General features: G+C 44.8%; 2 protein-coding genes across 4 annotated transcripts in view; one reads left to right on the top strand and one right to left on the bottom strand.

The window, feature by feature from the left end:
• COL4A2 (collagen type IV alpha 2 chain) overlaps nt 1-7825 on the bottom strand; it is a 181689-nt gene extending 173864 nt beyond the window's left edge. The window contains exons 1-3 of one of the 3 annotated variants that reach the window (XM_045588783.1): nt 7710-7825; nt 6495-6577; nt 6340-6394 (exon numbers count right to left, since the gene is read on the bottom strand). In XM_045588783.1, the coding sequence (XP_045444739.1) occupies nt 6340-6394; nt 6495-6538 (99 nt within the window). In that variant the 5' untranslated portion in view covers nt 6539-6577; nt 7710-7825. Of the gene's footprint in view, nt 1-6339; nt 6395-6494; nt 6578-6880; nt 7209-7709 lie in introns of those variants that run through there. The other 2 variants (XM_045588782.1, XM_036459285.2) reach the window with 2 other exon arrangements.
• Nucleotides 7254-21330, top strand: part of COL4A1 (collagen type IV alpha 1 chain) — a 139214-nt gene continuing 125137 nt past the window's right edge. Inside the window, exon 1 of the mRNA XM_036459284.2 lies at nt 7254-7390. Coding sequence (XP_036315177.1) covers nt 7307-7390 — 84 coding nt within the window. The 5' untranslated portion in view covers nt 7254-7306. The remainder of the gene's footprint in view (nt 7391-21330) is intronic.

Genomic DNA, 21330 nt, shown 5'->3' with positions numbered 1-21330 from the left:
AATCCCGCTGTGCCATGGCAAACTCAGGAAACAACTGTGCAGCCATTTTCCCTGCCTGGTCAGTCGGTCAATAAGAGGGAGGCTGCTGCAGCTCCCTGCAGACCTCCTATTGGATGCTGAGCTGTGGAAACTCCCTTGGGGTGCCCTTCCTCCTCTCTCTTCACACAGCACTCCCCCCAAGTGAGGGGGACAAAAGTCCTCTCCCCACGATGGGGCCACTTCTGCCATATTTCCTAGCACACAGGAGTGCTTTTTGTTTACTTCGCCTACTAGAGAAGAGAATGGGAGCCATATTTTCCTCTTGCCTGCCACATCTGCTGCCCACTGGCCCCAGACTTGCTGCTTCTCAGCTTTTTCCTTTGCACTTGTCTGTCTGGCTTATGTGCATCATATGTGACTGTCTCTGGCTTCCAAGAGTAGGTTTGCAGAACAGTTGCAAAGACAGTGTAAGGAGTCCCCTGTACCCTTTGGCCAGACAAGATGATGCTGTGCCAACATCTTACATTGTCTTGGCACATTTCATCAGAACTAGACATTCACATGAGTACATTAATTGCAAAGAATTTTGCCAGCTTTTCCACTAATGTTATTTTCTTTCTTCCAGAATGCTGTACTATACTCCCCCCCCCCTTTTCTTCCTTCCTTCCTGTCTTCCTTCCTTCTTTCTTTTTTTCCTTCCTTCCTTCCTTCCTTCCTTCCTTCCTTCCTTCCTTCCTTCCTTCCGTCCTTCCTTCCTTTCTTCCTTCCTTCCTTCCTTCCTTCCTTCCTTTATTATTATTATTTTTTAAAACAAAATAACTTGTTGCTTCAAAAGGCAGCTTCAGTCAAGGCAGCAGACCACAAGCGAACAGAACGCCCAGTGCACATCAGCAGTCTGCCTCAAGCAGCGGGAGATAGGGAGGTACCAACATGAGGAGACCAGATCCAGGCACTCAGGGGCTTAGTGTCTGGTGGGTGGGGCAGAGCTTGCAGGGGTAGCTGCTGGAGTCTTGTACTTCCTTTGAAATTCACTCCCTGACCACATGGCTGGAATTGGACTACGTGCCTTGTTTCTCCCTAAGATTAGATATCCCCTTTTCCTTTCATGAATAATCAAAGGAAAAGTCACACCACAGGGAAGCCCATGAAATCAAAGTTAGTGAGTCATTCAGACCTTCATCTGTCCCAGGACAGGCTCATTAACGGAGCAAGCAGATATGAGAGGGGAGGCAGTAGGTAGACACCAAATGCCCTGCCCATTCTCTCATCTTAGATGATTAAGTTCCATTCACTGAATTCCAGAAGCTCCTCACAAAGACAAAAAGATAAAAAGCCTGATGCAGCATATTTACTTTTAAGTCATATCCTGGAGCAGCCCAAATGCTTTCCTGGAAAAGCCTTCGTATTCCCAATGTTATATTCCTATTCCAGCCCAGGGGGGGTGGGGGGGCGCGCGGGAGTGGGAAGCCAGCTCATCTCCGGGGTGGGGGTGGAGGGGCGAGAACCAGCTCATCTCCGTGGTTGCAGCTCAGGGAAGGGCCTGCAGCAGGTGTGGGCGCTGTGTGTGCTCACTTCTGGCTCCCCAGCTCACCTGGAGCCCCCAGCACTGACACCATAACCTGGAGCCCCCCCAGCACTGACACCATAACCTGGAGCCCCCCCCCCCCCCAGCACTGACACCTGGAGCCCCAGCACTGACACCATAACCTGGAGCCTCCCCCCCCCCCCAGCACTGACACCATAACCTGGAGCCCCCAACACTGACACCATAACCTGGAACCCCCCCAGCACTGACACCAAAAGCTGGAGACCCCCCATCACTGACACCATAACCTGGAGCCCCCAGCACTGACACCAACAGCAGAACCAAAGCATTGCGTGACTTGCTCCGGGTCAAACAGCCAGTGAGTGGCCAGGTGGGTATGAGGCTTTGTTGCTCCCCAAGACTACTGTGCAGTCCTTGGCTCCAGAGGCCACCGGCTACTGCACAGATCGCCATTTACAAACTGACTCCCCTAAATCTGGGGTTCCAGACTCCACCTACCAGCGGATACCAGCAGATACCAGCGGATACAGCAGGGGCCAATTTCAGAGCTTTCTCTGAAGTCCTCTAGTCAAAGATAAATATTCTTTCCCAGATTAAAAGAACATGACATTCAAAACCATCTTTTACAGAGTGACACAATTATTATCAGACATAATGTTGAAAAGTTATACGTTCACTGCCCTTTCATTTTCCTTAGAATTTTCTCTGTTATTTAATTGGAGCATGTCATCCTTTTTTTTTTTTTTTTTTTTTTTTTTTTTTTTGCCCTCTCTTTAGAAAAACAGACAATCCTTTGATTTTTATTTTAGTCAAGTTTTGCTTTCTAGTCTAGAACTTCTTATTTGAATTTCTTTTCACCCCTCTCTCTCTGGTTCCAAATACACCCACCTACAGTGCTAGAGCCATGTTCCCTGTCCTTCCTCCATACCCGCGTCTAGTTCTGAGGTGCTGGGATGAGCCGCTGGCATTGGGTACTGTGGCCAAGCCCGACAAGCCGCCAGGGAGGATTGCTTTAATTTCCTCCTGAGACATGTTTGTTTTTCCATTAAGAAGGAGCCTTGTGATATTTCCCTTTTTCTTAGGGGTCCAGGTTTTAAAACAATAGGACTATGCTGGGGAATTCTGGGAAAGAACTGTTCTCCATGATTCTTAAATAGAGCCTGGGGAGCATCTTAGCACTATACATTTCCCCCCTTCTTTTTCCAGTAAAACAACGAAACAGATCAATTTATTAACCCATAAGATGCTGCCGTCATATTCTGAAGACTCTTTGAAATTTTCATAAACACATATCAGTTCTAAGAGCACATGGAAACAGACATCTAGAGAGTTTTTCACATACTCTACAATCCCTTTAAATCAGGATGGATGTTCTCTGGACACTATACATTTTTAAAAATAACTTTTCAATAAACTGATTGAAAGGAGACGAGAAAATCTTTAGGACATATGGCTGCTGCTGCTGCTTTTTCTTTTCTTGCTTTTTTGGTTCGGGGAAGGGAAAAGTATGGCAGCATGCAGGAGGGTAATTTTTCAAGTGAATTTTCCAGGGACTGGATTCCTAGAAAGCACCCTGGAGCCTGAAGCTAGTGCTGAAGGCAGCCTGGAGCCAGCACATCCTGGGGTGCACAGGGCTACACCCTGATACCTCTGAGAATCTAGAGTCTGGGGCCTGTTTCTCCAGCTGGTCATGAGGTCAGCTCAGGCCCCCTGCATGTTTAACCTAAGGGGAAGAAGGCCTTTGTTCTCTGGAATTCTCTTCCTTCCAGAATCAAGATCTAAGAACTGGTCCCTTAGATCTCCAAGGCTGCTGCCCCATCTCTGAAGATAACTAACCACGCTCAGCACAGGCTGCAGTGCGTGCTTTTGCTTTTAAGTCTCCTGAACCTTAGAACATGCTGCTGTGGAAACCTTCCCTGACTTGCTCCGAGGCCACCCTCCAGCGCACGTCACACATATCCATCCAATCCTCTGACATCCCCAACCCTAGAGGTGGGTACCATATTGCAGGACAATAGGGGTTTGGTGAGTGCCTGGGGAGGCAGCAGCTCATCAGCTGTGAAGTTGGGAATGGGCCTCTGCCCAGGCAGCCTGCCTCCGGAGTGTGGGCGGTAACCATTATGCAGCCTTGCTGTTGGGAAGGGGCCTCTGCATACACACTCAGCACCTTGGCTCTGCATCCAAGGGAGGGCACCTTTAGGAAAGGCAACCTGAACAACAAACAGCGAGCGCTGCCCATGGTGGCACAGGCCAAGCACACGTATTTACGTTGGGTCCTGAGCCCAGGCTGCCCAGTGGGATTTGTGCTTCCTTTTCTCCTTTGGACAACGGATCATATTGCTTCTCCCTTGCACTGGGCTCCCGCTATTCAGAGCAAAGCAGCAGTGTGAGGGATGAGGGGTGAGAGGTGGTTCTCCTTTCTAGGAACCAGGCTCCCAATACAACACTGTGAGTCACCATTAAGAGCAAGGAGAAATCACAACCAGAAGTCAAATACTGACACTTAGGAGCACCTGCACACTGCGACAATGAGCCGCCCCTTTTACTGAACTGACCTCTCCCTGGGAAGAATGGATACACATGGGCAACGAGACAGGATTCTTGAGTATGGCGCACCAATAGGGGAGGAGCTGAACTTGCCACAGTTAAGAAAGACACTTGAATGCATACAGTTAAGGACCAAGGAATTATTTTACAAGGAATAGCTATTAAAGCCAGTGGGCAGTAAGAAGTTAATAAGTAGAAGATCTATTGTTCAACATCGCCAATTGCATGCCTGTTGGATAACACTATTAATAGCTTTCTAATAAAACAACTCAGAAGCATTTTGTCTGTTTAGATTTAGAATCTACAGCCCAGGGACATGAAACAAATTGACAAGTGAGTCCCATTGTCTCCCAACACAATACTCTAGCTCAGTGGTTCCAAAACTCTGTCATCAAGTCAGATTCCAGGCTCTGAGGCTCCACCCTGGCAAGTCTGATCAGAATGTCTGTGGAACAGAAGTCTGCATTTTTAACCAGCCTTCTCAGGTGAGCGCAGGGGTCCACGGATTGCACTCTGAGAAGCACTGCTAGGCAATAAATGCGCTTGGTCCCATCCAGGGATCAGAGAGCAAAGAGACTCAGGTGAGTGTGCAGCATCTAAGTTGTCAGAGGAAGGCAGAGAGGTGTACTACATGTGGCAGGGCACTCACTGGCCTTTGTAAGAAGCTAGGAATATTCTCTTCCTGCTCAAAGTGTGGAAACAGGGCTCTAGATTTATGAGACTACGCAGAGCTCATAAATCTATTCTGACATGAAGCTGCGTCCACCAATTTTAGGATCAGTCCTACATAAGATTCCCGGGACTCTCATCATCCTCAGGAAGGAAAACACTGATATCACCAGCAGTGATTCTAGGGGACCAGAGGGTGTGGGAGTCAACAGGACTCAGTGCTTTCCTTTCTAGAAGTCCCGTACTTCTTTTCAATGCATGCGTTTTGCTCTGCCTTATGAGAAGGAACCGAGTCCCATGAGGTCATATGTGCATAAGGACCCCTAAGGGTCAAATGTCCAGGATATTTGATCTTCTTACATAAGGACATGTAGAAAGGAAGAAACAGACCTGAGGTCTAAGAAAACTTTGGCCTGGAATGTTCCAGTCAAAGTCTCCGACTTCCTTTCTGACTTCCCAATCCCTGAACTGGAGCAGAAGGCTGCAGGAAAGTAAGGCTAAAGGTTCTTTCCCAGTTAGGGTAGTTCTTCCTCTCTCACAGCCTTTAATATTCCTGTTTTATGTAAGGACAGATCAAGGTGAAAATAACAGATTTTAAATCAAACTGCAAATACAGCTTCCCACTGTCCTTTATGGGCACTGGACCCAGAGTAGGGACCCTGGAAGGGGGGAGGCATTCCCGGCCGGAGTCCTCTGAGAAAGTCAGGCGTGACAGAAGTCATGCTCCAACAGCGTACAGAGAGGATGAACATCTAGGAAGTCCCCTCCAGTTTAAACATTCATGTCCTCAGCTGAAGAGACCCACCACACCTGTGGGAGTATGGCCAAGCTCCATCAGGCTCAGTAGAAGTGGTGCCCATTACTTAACCACAATTATAAAATCCCGCAGGACCCTCACCAGTGCTATGACAACATGGATCGAGCTGCTCGGAAGGGCAGGGCTGCTGGGGTGGGGGCACACAATAAACGGGTCACCTGGAGGGACCTGAGCTGCACCGGGGGTGCCTCTGCCAGGGCCAGACCAAATGTCCAGCCAGCGTTTCCTCCATCACCAAGGTTAAAGCGAAACACAAAGTTGCTAATGGTCCTCCTCGCCCCGCCCATTCCTCCCCCTCCCCGCCCCCGCCCCCAAAAGGCGTACATTAGAGGAAGAAGCAAACTCTGCCTAGGACAGGACAGCACTTAGACACCAGCTTCTGAGATCCACAAACACGCTTCTCCCGGTACCCTGGCGCCCCATTGCCACGTGCCTGACAGCCTCCCCTGGCTTCTAAGGCTTTGCCTAAACGTAGGAAAAGGATGCCAAGGCTGCACGTTTTAAATGACTGGTTCCCGTGGCAGGGCCAACACTTGAAAAGAAAGCACAAATGGATGGTGGGAAGGCAAAGCGGAGAAGTTCCTTAGGGATAGCGAGCTTTCTCATAAGCTGGGGTGGGCAGGGGCTGTCGGAGACACCCGGACACACACACACATACACACATACACACACACACACACACACACACACACGCCCAGGTGAGCACGCAGTGGGCTTCCCAACCACACACTCCCGCTCGGCGCGCGAATCCAAGCCCGTGTACCCGGGAGCCAGGACTTACCGCCAGGACGCTCTGGGCCAGGAGCCCAGCTGTCACGGCCCCCAGCAGCAGCCACCTGGAAGGGAGAGGGAGGAAAAACAGCGCCGTGAGCGTGCGCCCCGACTTGGCAAGCCCTGAAAGTTACCCAGGGAGGAGGCAGAAATAAAGTCTCTTACCGCCGCAGGGCAGGGCCCGCCGCCTTGCACCGGTCTCTGTCCATGCTCCCGGTCCAGCCGCACTGGGCGCGGGTCGGTCCGTCCTAGCGTGCAAGGAGAGACAAAGCGGGCTGAGCAGGGGCCGGGGAGGGGAGCATCCTAAGCCGCCGCCGCCGCCTCCTCCTCCGTCCGAGAGTGGGGTGCGCCCCCCACCTCTGGGCTGGGGTGACGGAGATGGAAGAAAGAGGGGCCGTCCCACTTAGGCCCTGGATGGTGCTGCTAAGCCGCGGCGGCCTCCCGATCGCCATCCTCCTCCCCTTCCATTGCTAACAGCCCGCACAGGGCGCCCCAAGTCCGTGTGGCTTTTCGGCCTGGGGCTCCCTCCCCGTCCCGGGGGTTGCTCTCACCTCCGGCTCGGCTTCCGCCCCTCAGAAGCGTCAGCTTCTCGGGCTCCCCGGCCGCCGGCCTCGGCCCTCCGCGCAGACGGGTTTGGGGACTCGGGGACGCGGGGTCGCGCCGCGGAGCCGGAGCGCAGAGCCCTGGCGTCCCGGGGCGCCGGCAGCCACACTCCCGGGGCCGCGCGCTCCCGCCGCCTCTTACCCGCGCCGCAGGGTCCTCCCCTTTGAGACGCCGCCCGCGCGCCGCCGAGGGGAGGGGGCAGCGCCAACAAATTGAGGAGCTCGCCCGGCCCCGCTCAGGTCTCCGCCGCCCGCCGCCGCGCCCCGGACGGTGGTGCTCCGCGCTCGCGCGCCGCCGGCCTCCGAGAGCGAGCAGCCGCCCTCCGCCGCCCGCCGCCCGCCGCCGGGAGCCGCCGCCGCCCCGGGCGCGCCACCATGGGGCCCCGGCTCGGCGTCTGGCTGCTGCTGCTGCCCGCAGCCCTCCTGCTCCACGAGGAGCGCAGCCGAGCCGCTGCGAAGGTGAGTCCCCGGCCGACCCGACTCCCCCGTGCGCCCCGCCCTGCGCCCCGCGCTACCCCTTTGTCCCCGGCGCGAGCCTCCCGCCCGCCCGCTCCTCGGGGGGCCGTTCGTGGCACGGCCAGGTGCACTCTCCCCTGTCTCCGCCGGGGATCCCTGCGGGCTGCGATCGCACTTCCATTAGGGAGCCTCCTTTGTTGTGGCCTGGGTAGGGGGAGAGTGAGGGGACTGACTCAGGGCCAAGGGGGCAAGCGAGTAGAAAACTTGGTGCGCCCTGGATGGGGTGAGGGTGCCCGGGAGTGAGCGGGATTTGAACTCGTACCTCCGGGCGCTCAGCGGCTCGCCGCCTTCACCTGCAGTGGGTGCTCCGGGTGAGTCGGAGGCGGGAGGGGCGGACACGCGCTCCCCACGCCGCTCCGAGCCCCCTCGCATGTGCCCAGGCGTCTCTTTGGGCTTGTTTCTCTCGGTTTTTGGGAGACTCTAGGAGAGTTGATGTTGACCAGTCTGGGCTGTTTGCCTGGAAACAGCTGTATCTTTGCTTTCCCACGACTTTTATGTTGCTGAAGCAACAACGCTCAAGAACAGAAGTTAAGTGGGGCTCTTCTGCAATGCCGCTTTAGAAAGTTTTTACACTCAACTCGTTGCCTTTTATTCATATTTACTTTAAAAAAGTATAACCACATTTCTATTTGAGTGTGAAAGCAAAATGAAACTCCATCTCATTGTTCTGTGTACAAATTGTTTTCCTACTTTTCATTTCCTCTGGCTATGTGCTTGCCCGGAAAGGAGCTGGGAGTTCAGTTTGCTGGGGAAAAGGCTTCCAGCTCTGGACTGTCCTTGATGTTCTGTTGTTCTTTCCTTTTTTTTTTTCCTTTCCTTCGGACAGAATAGAGATCTCAGCTTTTCCGCGCTGCAAAGCCATGTAGACAAAACCGCCGCGGGAAGGTGGTGTTTCTGGACACAGTTTGCAGCATCCCCCGCTAAATATTTAAAAGGATTTTGCTACTTGCTACATTGCCCACTGATCCTTTTACTGTTTCAAATCCTGCTCTTGCTCTTAGATATTTTTTTGTTTGCCTTTTTTTTTTTTTTTTTTTTTTTTTTTTTTTACTTTTCTTCTGGAAGAATACTCACTAACTCCGCTTCACTGTATATAAATTATTAACTGTTACATGCCAGAATAAACTGGGAATATGCACACATGCCTCATCATCATCGAGAGTCTGACTTCTTGCTGGCAGTTAACTTCAGATTGCTGCTCCTAGCCTAGTGTCCAGTCTCTCGCACTGAAGTCAGTTAGTTAAACACTCTCCGGTGATGATGACAAACTACTTTCCAAAGAGGAGGCTCCAGAACACTCTATTTGGGTGTAGAAATATTGACCAAAAGATGTAACACTCCCAAGGAGAGTTTGCTAAACCTGATGGCAATGAGAGAAAGTTCTCTATTTAGAAATATGAACCCATGTTTGGACTCAGATTTTAGAGTTTCTGACTTATAATATTAACAAAGTGAAGCTAATTGTAAGAGCCAGCTGTTCAAATAGCCAGGACTTTAAGGAATGAGCCACTCACTCATAGAAACTCCTGTTCCTACCTGGGGAATAAAACTCATTACTGTGGAGTTGGGGATTTTTTTTTCACTTCCATTTATTCTCTAAAGCCCAAGTACATCCCTGTCCACTAGTTTGCTCTATCCCTCAAGGTATCACATAGTGTTTTAAGAGATCTAGCATGTGGACAACCTCTGATCATTAATTGACTTAACAGATATTATCATTACACTATATTTTTTTCCTGGCTTCATTACAGAGAGATGCATATGACTTATGGGTATATAAGAAAATCCATTTAAAAATAATAACTGGTTAATTTGAAAATTGTCTCACTTTTCATGCCAGCAATAACTTTTTTTTTTCTTAACTCCTAACAAAATCAGCTGTTAGGTATTAAAAAAGTTGAAATAAGCTCAGTATTAATCCAAGCAAAGTATCACTTAAAAATATATTTTTGAGTGATAAGATGTTACAAGTCAATCAAACCCTAATTTAAAAGCTAACACAAATTATTCTTTGATTCTCCACTTCTTGGAGAATCTGAATCACACTTTACCTGCATTTGTATGTCAAAACACCACCTACTATGTGCAGGGCACAAATTGTACTTATTTATTTTTCACATGAAAGTCTATTTGATTGTACATTTGACCATATCTGCTGTGATTATATTGTGTCCATTTACTAGTGGATGGATTTTCTAGGCTGGTATTTTATGTCATACCTATCCTAGATCCCTTCCCCAACTTTTCTTTCTTAGGCAAGAAAGGAGCAACAGGGTACAAGCCTGAGATGAAAATGTGCTTATAGTATTTTGATGGCAAATGCCATGTGTTTGCAGCCATGCACAGACCAAACTGAATGGATTGTTCCATCCACAGCCTCCAAAGTACCCCCTCCAATGGGTCTGTGTGATGTTCCTTAACAAATTATTTCTTGCGGTCAGAAATGTGAACTTTGCCCAAAGTTGGTGATGTCTGCCCTGCTTATCAGTATTGGCATCTCCGGACCATGAGTCACCACACCTGTGACCGAATGACTTAGAGCTCAAAGGAGGTGAGGTTTAATTCTGCAGGGAAATGTAATCTAACTGAGAACACTGATTTCTGACTTAGTCCCAATGACATGAACCCAATATCTTGGGAGTAAGATTGGTGAAGATATAATCCAAACCATCATGCTCTTTCCATAGAGAATTGGATCAGGGTAAAGAGAAGCATCTCAATTCGAACCAGAAGAAATAATGTGCATAAATTATGAGTGCGTAAGAGTGGTACTCTTCCACAATTATTAATGGTGTATGTTAGTCACATCACACAAAAGAGTGTGGTTTAGGAACAGAAGGATCCCACCTTTTGGGTCTGCTTTGATTAAGCAAATGATTTTGGAGGGCTCCCCGTGCCTCAGTTTCCCTAGCTGACCTGTCTCTGCTTCCAGGGATGCATCCCTTCCTTCATTCTGTACATGCTCCCTGAGCAATTCTTCATGCCATGCTCTCTACCAGGAGCTGTGCATACAACAGTGACTAGGACCCCCTGTCTGCCTCCAGAAGGGTCTCAGTCTAGAGAGAAATACTGAGAAAGAAACGGGCAAGTACAACCCATGCTGGTAATTGCCACAATCAAGCTGTTCCAAGGGCTGCAGAAGCACCTAACCCAGCGTAGGGGACTTCCGGGAAACTTCTGAAGGACATTCCATTTCTAAGTCAGAAAGAACCAGTAACAATAAACCCAGCATATATATTTTTTAATTAATTTCTTTATTGATTAAGGTATCACATATTTGTCATCAACCCCCCATTCCAATCCCCTACACTCCCCACTCATGCCCTCACCCCCCTATTGTCCTTGACCGCTGGTTAGGCTCATATGTGTGCACATAAGTCCTTTGGTTGATCTCTCCCTTTTATCCCCATCCTCCCTTTGAGATCCAGCAGTCTGACCCATGGCTCCTTATCTCTGGGTCTGTTCTTGTCATATTTTCTTTCATATGCACTATTACAGGGCTTCCTACATGGGTGTGGCAATTCTGCTTTGTCCTTTCACCAGTCTAAGGGTCCTTGCCTTTAAAGATGACCCTCAAGTTCCCTCCTTTGAGATACCAAGATGTTATTGTTTCTGTTATCAGCAACCCCAATAGCTGAACTTTTGTCTCAGTGGGGTAGAGAGGCGATGAGGGCTTGGTCTAGGTCAGGAGGGAGAACAGTGATAAGAAGCTCCTACCTCCCAGCCAGCGAGGGCCCTGGCACTGGTGGTGTTTCCTTTCTGGAGGCTGCAGGCCCTCTGGGATGTTTGCAGAGGTGCAGGCTGGGTGACTGATTCTAGGTGGGAGCGCCTTTAGGAACTGACCCAGAAAACCTACCCTCACTTGAGCAAGGACATGAGGGAATTTACAAAGCCCTATATTATTCATTAACAAGACTGTTGGCAAATTCCTTGGGACTGGTAAAGATGGCCATAACTTGACAAGTTCGGTTATCTAGTTAAGAGCTGGTAAAGATTTTCCAGACAAATTGAACCCACAAGTGACTTTCTAAAACAAATTCTTCTAGACATAAGGAGGGCCTCAAGAAAGGCATAAATGAAAATTCTTGTTTTGATGAAGTATACACAATGTTTGCTACAACAATTGCTCCAGAAATTGAAAAATAATTAACCTCATTAAAATGTCTCTCAAGCAGATTTGGTATTTGGAGTTCTTGGGCTAGAGTAAGCAAGAGCAACAATAGAATGCCTAAAATAATATCACTAGAGCATTGTTTTTCCTGCTATTATTGAACAACCAGTAAAAAAAATATCAGCTATAGAACAATGCAAAAGACATATTCCTACCATTCTTACTCATACAATGAAAGGGGATGTAAACCAAAACATGTTTCAATTGTCAGTTTCTTCTGAGGAGTTTTACACTGTAAGAATCACTCTGGGTTAATATTTTTATAGTCTGATACACAGTGAGCTAGGTCCATCCTGTGTTCCTTCTCCATTGTTCTCCTGGTCTTACTTCTGTAGCACAAGTCTATTCTAGTTTCCTTTCTATTTCTCTGTTCTTTTCTCTCATTCTTCTTCCCAAACCTTCAGTGTAGGTATATTATGAAGGTAGGCCTAGCTGGCTTCTCTCTTTTCTCTACACTCACTACCTGGGGGAAATCTACTTGCTTAATTCGGTACCTTCTGTGAGGTTGACTCCAAACCTTTAAAAAAAAATTCCAGTCTAGTATATTCCCATTCCCATGGAACATCTCACCTGAGCTGTCCTGATTTGATCGCAGACTTAGCAGATATGTCCAGAACTGAACTTACCTTATACATAGATCAACTGTGCTTCCTGACTCTTTCATTTTGGTCATTGGCACCACTGACATTTCCTGGTGCTTGGCCTCCAGATCATGAATAAATCTGGAGACCTCATCCTTCCTTCTTTTTTATCCTCCATGTCACTCAATTACCAGGTCAACCCTTCTTAGGACATGCTTCTTAGAGTCCTCCCAACCCCTTTCTCTTTCCATGCTGTGACCCTGTTTGACCCATGGTTGTCTACTCACCTTGTGCTAGGATTGCCACAACACTCCTGACTCCTGCCCCTTCTTTCAGCCTTGAGTTTGCTCCAGCCCATTCCTGTTGATGATCACATGATTCCACTGCTCAGGATCCGACAGTGGCTGCCTACTATCTGACCATAGGTTTCCATCCCTTTGGATGGGTGTTTTTTTTTTTTTTTTTTTTTTTTTTTTTTTTTAATAAAATCTATTTTTTAGAGCAGTTTTAGGTTGAAAGCAAAATTGAGAGAAAGCTATGTCTGCACAAGCATAGCCTCTCCCATTATCAACATCCCCCACCAGAGTGGTACATTTGTCACAATTGATGAACTTATATTGACACATCATCATCGCCCAAAGTCCAAAGTTTACGTTAGAGTTCACTCGATGTCCAATATTTTATGGGCATGGACAAGTGTATAATGACCTGTACCCATCATTACAGAATCACAGAGTGTTTTCACTACTCTCAAACTCCTCTCTCTGTGCTCTGCCTGTTCATTCTTCTCCACCCTGAACTTCTCACAACTACTGATCTTTTTACTATCTCCGTAGATTTGCCTTTTCCAGAGTATGTCCTATAGTTGGAATCATTCAGTATGTAGTCTTTTTAGATTGACTTCTTTCACACAGTAATATGCATTTAAGGTTCCCCCATGTCTTTCTATGGCTTGATAGCTCCTTTCTTTTCAGCCCCGAGTAACATCATTATCTGGTGTTCCACATTTTATCTATCCATTCACCTACTGTAGGGCATCTTAATTGCTTACTAGTTTTGGCGATTTTGAATAAGGCTGCTATAAACATCCCTGTGTAGGTTTTTGTGTGGATATAAGTTTTCAACTCTTTTGGGTAAATACCAAAGCATATAATGGTTGGCTTGTAGGGTAAAGAGTTTATTTAGTTTTGCAAGAAACGGCCAAACTGTCTTTCAAAGTGGCTGTACTATTTGCATTCCCACCAGCAATGAGTGAGAGTGCCTGTTGCTCCAATTCCTACCCAGCATTTAATGTTGTCTATGTGTTGGATTTTGACCATTCTAATAGGTGTGTAGTGGTATCTCTCATTGTTTTAATTTGGCTTGGTGCATCCATTTCCCAATACAGACTCATGGAATTTACCTGGCCTTATTCTTCGCTTCTCCCCAACATGCAACCCGGGTAATTGTCAAGAAGGACTTATCTCTGTGTTCCAATAATCTTCCTGAGTCTCAGTCTCTAACCTATTACATGAAGATAATATAGGGTCTGTGGATACCTTCCAGTTGCTCAGTGCACAAGAAGCAAGTTAAACATTCAAGAAATGTTGGGGACATGGCTGGGATCACATGCCTGCTGGTTTGACACCTCTGACAACTATGAGATGCTGGAGGGCATAGCTTCTTTTTTAAAGGCCCTCACTGTCTGGGGGAGTGCCTGACAATGGAGGGGAATCAGTAATTACTTGTCATTGGTTCTAATGTTTCTGGCTGCCATTCAGCCAGGACCCGGGCAGAGCCCTGTGGAGCTATGTGCTGGCTCAAGTCTATTCTATTACATTGCTGACCCCTGTGGCAGTTTGAAGGAACACAAGATAAGGAATGCCAAAGGAAGGTGTTTCCTCTCAATTTGAAATTTAGAGTAGATATTCCACCACAGACTAAACACAACTTGGAAACATATACGATGCTGAACTCTTTATGTAAATAGTTTATTCCGTGGTTTAGTAATATTCCTGGCTTTGCTACTTGGGGTTTCTAATCTGAATGTTATAAGAACATTTTATGTCGTATGAGTTTTAAAGCTTGCTTGATTTGTGGTAAAGTAAAAGACAAATATAAAGTGTCTGAATCAGACATTAAAGCAATATATTACTACCATGTGGGTTTTTGTTGATCTCTTCCTGACAAAGGAGAATTAATTATCTAGTCTCCTCATCTTTTATCGCTCTTGGAAGCAATCGTACTTTGTTTATTACCAAATAAATGAGTGTACTGGTGGCATTTCTTTCTTATTCAGATGACAACAAGAGAAATAATACTGGATGTGAATTGGAAGAAGCCAAGTTGATGTTAGTTCCTAGTCTCATTTCATCAAATATACCAACAATTGAAGAAGCCATTTGTATATCCACTCAGAGAGTTTAGCTGATTAAATAAATTCCGTCCAACTCAGTGGAATATTTGGAGAGAGAGTATTCCTGTATTTGACATGTAATGAAAATTGTTTAAAAAAATTATTGAGTTTCTGTTAGAAGATAAATATATTCCTTTATGAAGAACAAAACCCAGTGTTTTCTCATTGTAATTCAGTGTTCCTCAAATGTTTTGCACAAATTGCTCCCAGCAGCCACTGATACACCTGCTGATGAGGAAGGTTTGGGGATAGTGATACATGGCAGCTCATGTCTTCATTTCACAAAGAAAAATCTTACCTCACACTGGTCTTTTAGAGTATGGGCATTTCTGAGGATAGTACGTCCATATTGGTTCCCTTACCAGTTTTGCTCAGTGGATAGAGTGTCGATCTGCAGACTGAAGGGTCCCAAGTTCCATCCTGGTCAAGGGCATGTACCTTGGTTGCGAGCACATCCCCAGTAGAGGGTGTGCAGGAGGCAGCTGATCAATGTTTCTCTCTCATCGATGTTTCTAGCTCTCTATCCCTTTCCCTTCCTCTCTGTTAAAAAAAAAAAAAATCAATAAAAATATTTTTTAAAAGAATTAATTTGGAGAGGGCTTTGATGGCAGAAGCTTAGAGTAGCTGATATCTAGAGAAGATTCTGGTCCACTGTGGTCCTCCTCGGAACATGGCACATGAGGTTTCTCATGATTTTGTACTTTGTCAGAGTTTGGCCAACTTTAGTGACTACATTCATTCCCAGGCACTTGCTGAGAATGGGCTTGGACTGTACGCTTAGAGGCTGGCCCAGGGCAGAATTCAGTCAGAACTTTGTGAGGCCAGAAGCCCATCATGTGACTTCAACTTCCTGCAGAGTCTGCCCCCATCCACTTCTTCTGTGCCTTGGCTACTTGGCCCCCCAAATGAGGAATTTCTGTTTTATATCTTAGTATGGCCAAACCCATTTCCTGAAGATTAAAGACCCTTTGGGGTTATTGGTTTAAAATAACTCCTAAATTTTGGTCAGGAAATGACCTATAAAATTAAGATGGTCTTGCCAAAACAGAAAAATGGGTCAGTGATGGGAAAAAAAAATACTGCTGTGTGGGTAGTTTGACCTCTGGGTCAGATGTATTTTGGATAAGTACATAGCCTTGGTCCAGAATCAATGCCATTCACTGATACACTGGGAAGGGCACACTCTTTATTACATAGGATGTGCAGCAGGCAGTCTGCTTGGTCCATCCCTCATTCATACCTTATCTTTAGTAGGCACTTTTGCATGGAAACACACTAACAACAAATGCTTTTTATCAGTTTATTAAAGCAACTCTTAATAAATAGCTTTTGGACGCCTTAGTAATAATTAGATTTTGTTTTCCCAAATACTTCAAATAATAAGATTGTATTTCTTTATTCTGGAATTAGTTTTTTTTTTTAAACTTTTTAATTCTATAATTAATCATATTTTTATTTCTTCTTGACCTCAGATATTTTCCCTTCTTTGGAGTCATCATTCATCAGTATGTTAATAGATATACATATGTGTGTTTTTTTCCTCTTGACTAAATAATTCATTTAAAACATACATAAGTTTGGGCATTGTTTTAGGTTATAAGCCACATTTATAACCAAACTCCCAATGTTTTTTTTTATGTAGTGAAAATAAACCAAGTAAGGTTAAGAATTCACTTAAGCACATAGCACAAATTAATAGGCTGAAAAGTCAGTGTTTTGATTCTGGCATTCAAAATCTGTTCAACGAATGTATGTTGAGCACTCATGCAGGGTCAGAAAATATGCAAGTGATTAAAATTGTTTTTATACTTTGTATTCTAATATATGCCCAAGTTAAGAGAAGGATAATTCTAATAATGGCATAATAACTTTTACACGGAAACATTAGAACTGTCACTGTTCTCTTTTTGCCCTCAAATTTTCACTGAAGTTCTGCTTTTTCAGAAAGAACATCACACAATCACAGACTCTGGAGCCACATCACATGTGTTTGAATTCTTAAGTTACCAGTGACTAGCTATTGGACCTTTGGCAACCTATTCAACCTCTCTATGACTTAGTTTTCTCATTTGTAAAATAGAAATAATGATAATATTCCTTTAGAAGATTGTTGCGAAGATAGTACATGTGCTGATACGAATAAAGCACATACATGAGTGACTGCCATATCATGAGTCCAAAAAATGTGAGCTCTTATTGTTGATTTCACTGTTCCATTATTGATATTCATCTGTAACTAAAAGTACACTTACTAAAAATATCTTTCTTCTACCTCTATTTCATTCCTTTAAATTAAATAAACTTCTTGGACAATTTATACTAGTAAAATGTTAGAATTATAATGAGATACAGGCACCAAAATTAACCAAATATGTTTTTATTGCATATTTTTAAGGGTATAATTCTACCCCCAAAGTATTCCAAGATGGAAGACTGGGCTTTGAAGCATGACAAAAATAAAAGGAACAGAATCAAGTTGAAGTGAAATATTGTAAGGATTTGTATAGGAAGTGGCAGCATTTCCTCAGTTTCAAAGTTTTGTGAGATACTCTGGCAGCTGGTACTTTATAACCACTCAGAAGAAGTCTTCCATGGATTTCTTTGTGAGAGTGACTAATGTGTGAAAAGAACATGGCTTAATGGGAAGTTATACAGAGTGAATCCTGTTGGAGAAGTTTGGTAGAATGGAAAAGGGCATCTCTTCCTTAGCATGAGAGTTGGAGGACCCTCCAGGGCTGTTTCCTCAGCTTCCCAAATGCATGTGGTTTCTGGGAGTCTGATCACTGACTCTAGTAACTTCTCACCAACGCATCAACTAAGTTCAGAATTGGTGGGTTTGACTGAAGACAACAACTCCTTCATCTTTAGTGATTGATTTATCGCTCCCAATTAATCCCTCGTAAATTGGCCAGTCACAGAGATTATGAGCTGCTTTGGTGAGAGGGCCGAAGTGGGGACAGATCCAAGTGGTGGCTCACTCCAGCGCTAAAAAACCTCGCCTGCTGCCCAGTTTGATCCTACTTGGGAGGTCCTGTGCCTCTGTCTGCCTTGGGCCATTCTCTGTGATAGATGCTGCCTATGGAAATAGAATTCACCTTAGGTCATGGTCAGAAACCCATAGAATGGGAGAAGGTAAGAGGACAATCCAAGCATGCTGACACATTGAAGGTGCTTATCAATCAAAAAGCTTTAAAATGGGATAGCCCCATATATCTTGATAAAGAGTCTTTCTACAATCTCTACATGTTTTAGGGAAATGAGTCTTATTTGTACATTTTTACATTAACATGAGCATTCATAGAATGTTAGGGTTTTTGTATATTAAGTCCATTCAGTTGATATATATGTGTATGTACATGCATGTATATATACATATATATTAGTATGTGTATACCATGAATATATTATATATTGATATAGATAATGGTATCCATTCATTCATTTATTTGTATGACAAATATTTATTGAGCACCCATTATGTGCAAGTCACTAGGCTGTGGAGCAAAACAGACAAGACTTGCCTCCTTCAAAAATAGTTTATGAAATTAACATAAACTGTTTGGTTTTCCTTCATGCTGAGCTAGAAATTATTTTTTAAAATGTCCTTCTTTGCTGTATTAGGAATGGCCCAGTCTCAGAAATTCAACTCTATCAAAAGAGTTCTAAATATAAGGAAAAACACTGAATTTTCCTCTACAGGAAATATTATCTACTTTTTTATCTCTAAAGTAAGTTCATGAGACTAACAGACATTCAGGGTCATTTTATTTATTTAGAAATTAAAAATTTTGAAATATCTCTAGGAAATGAGCTAGCTTGATTCTCCTGCCCTGTGAATGATAAAAAAAAAAAAAAAAAGCTAGCTATGGGAAAACGAGTTAAATTTAGGGTGGATGAAAGCATCAATGTGGAAATACCAGATGGAAGGATGGAGACTTCAAAAGCAAATTCGTTCCCACAGTGTTCACGACTCTCAGGCATCTTGACCAGAATGGCATATGTCACAACAGTCATGGTGCAAGAATATTGTCCTTTGCCTTAAAATTGCATTGCTGTCTAGTCAAGTCAGCAAGGCCCCCTGTGAAGAGGCTTGAGGCAAACAGTCAGAAGGAGGGATGCTTTTGTAATCAGCAGGGATACACCCCGAGGACCTTTAGTTCCAAAGGGCACATGTGGTCACGCCGTTCCCACTGTATCTGCAATTCCTGTGGGACACGTGGCGGCAGTGTGTAATAGCACCAAGGAATGCAGAGCTGGCATCCACCGACTCCACACTGACTTGAACCTGGAGAAGTTCTGGTCACCATTAATACTGGAGCCCTTTTTCTGTGAGTAATGCTATCGGGCAAAATTAAAGTCTTGTTCTAAGGACGAAGGTTTACCAGGTTTTCCTGGACCAACCTAATTGTGAGTAGGAATAAATTAATCAAAAGCATAAAGACTGTTTCTGTGAAAAAATTGAGTGGCTTAATAAGACAATATAGGTCAAAGTTCTTGGCAGAATGCGCTGGCCATCTGTCCTAGACAATTGACAGTACACGCCCCATATTATCTTGCAACAGTGAAAGCTACAAAAAGAGGGGTGGCAAAAGATAATGGAAAAATCTCTGATGAAATGTATGGAGCGACAGAGCCTTTTTGATGGGGAATAATTATAGAAATGATCCTTAATAAACTTAATTCCTTAATTAGCAATTCTTTTCTTAAATAGTGTCAGAGGACCAAGAGGAAATAAGATCAGTTGATGCTTCCAATATGTCTAAACATCATATTAAAAATGCAGCCCTGTGTTTGGGTGGTGGTATCGGAGCCATTGCCTACCATATTGGAGTGGAATTGCTTGTGACCTCATCAGAATGACAGATGACGGATAATAAGTACTAAGAGACAACTCCAAACTTTAATGTAACTTATTCTAGTCCTGGATGGTATGCAGCTGTGTAATTTGAGAGAATGTAGTATTAACTTGAAAGCTGTGTGCAGCAAGGCAAAATAATTAGGTTGAGTTTCTAATTATTTATAGCCTTGCAGGTGGAAGTGACAACCACTAGATTGTGTATAGTGTTTTATCTGTTCTTCCCAGAGTGAGGGCCATGACACGTGAGAACCATCCCCTTTGGTGGCCTAAAGACATACAAAGCAGACATTACTTTATTGTATATGTAACAATTTTGCACATCTTTGGTTTTATTTGTATAAACTTTTCGAATTTTCGTGGCTGAGCCAAGCCCCCACTGTGGCACGGGTGGCGAATGTAGCCGAGGAGCAGGCTTGGACTCTGTGCCCACCTGTCTGGTTGGTGCTCCTGTGTGTGTCCTGTGCTGAATGAAGTATTCACACAGGGAGACTTCAGATGGAATCCAGCATTTATCACCAGTGAGAGGAGAGTGACTGGAGAAGAGGTGTAGGTGGGAGTTGAGACTTGTGTAACAACTACTAATTTCTTTTCTCACAATTGCAGGGTCTACCTGCGAGTATGAGGTATGTCATCGTCAGCTACTGAGTGAGAGGCTGTTACCTCTGTGTGCTGGTGATGCCTGGGACAGTTGTGTTTCCCTGATCCCTCCCCATGGAGATAACTCTCCTTGATGGCCTGCTCATTCTAATTGCCCACCTATTAGAAATTACCACTGAGTTCCTGTCCCTCTCCCATACTTTGGGCTATGTAGGTGGGTGGGGGTAGGAATCTTAGGTGAGAAAGCTGCACAGAGGTCTTCCAAGAGAGGTCAACTTAACATTTGGTCTCTGTTTTTCTTTCTAGTTAAAATAAATTAAGGATAAAAGGTAGTTTGGGGTACCCACCCCCAATTTAGAGTGATGGGAGAGATTACATGAAAAATAACAGTTTTAGCAATCATTTAGCATTACATATATGTATCAAATAAACACATCGTACACTTTATTTATTTTTAATATGTTTTTATTGATTTCAGAGAGGAAGGGAGAGGGAGAGAGAGATAGAAACATCAATGATGAGAGAGAATCATTGATTGGCTGCCTCCTGCATGCACCCCACTGAGAGCGACCAGAATTGAACCTGGGACACTTCAGTCCACAGGCCGATGTTCAGTCCATTGAGCCAAACTGGTTAGGGCAGTGGTCGGCAAACTCGTTAGTCAACAGAGCCAAATATCAACAGTACCAGTGATTGAAATTTCTTTTGAGAGCCAATTTTTAAAAACTTAAACTTCTTCTAATGCCACTTCTTCAAAATAGACTCACTCAGGCCATGGTATTTCATGGAAGAGCCACACTCAAGGGGCCAAAGAGCCATATGTGGCTCATGAGATGCAGTTTGCCAACCAAAGGGCTAGGGCAACCCATCATATACTTTAAACTTACACAATGTTGTATATCAATTATTATATCTCAATAAAGCCAGAAAATTGTAATCAAACTTTAAAAAAATTTAACTTATAAGAGGAAAAAAAAAGCCTAGTCTAGATCATAACATGACCAATTTAGTTGGGAGGGTTCTGTGAAGCCCTTGAACTCATATGTATATTTAATGAGTCTGTGCGTGCCACATTTTTAAGGAGGTAGTGCCTAGAGCACATGTGTCAAACACAAGGCCCGCGGGCCAAATCCGTCCTGCCAGGCCTTGCAATGTGGCCCGCACCGCACTGTCATCACTGCACTCCGCTGCGTTTCCATCACAATGACAGTTTATGACTGTTCAGTAAACCTTTTGGCCCGCGATTTAGGCTGGATTTTAGATTTTGGCCCCTTCTCTGAT

This window comes from Pipistrellus kuhlii, unplaced genomic scaffold, assembly GCF_014108245.1.
Source record: "Pipistrellus kuhlii isolate mPipKuh1 unplaced genomic scaffold, mPipKuh1.p scaffold_m20_p_3, whole genome shotgun sequence".
Classification (NCBI taxonomy): Eukaryota; Metazoa; Chordata; class Mammalia; order Chiroptera; family Vespertilionidae; genus Pipistrellus; species Pipistrellus kuhlii.
This window is presented reverse-complemented; position numbering and strand designations above follow the sequence as displayed.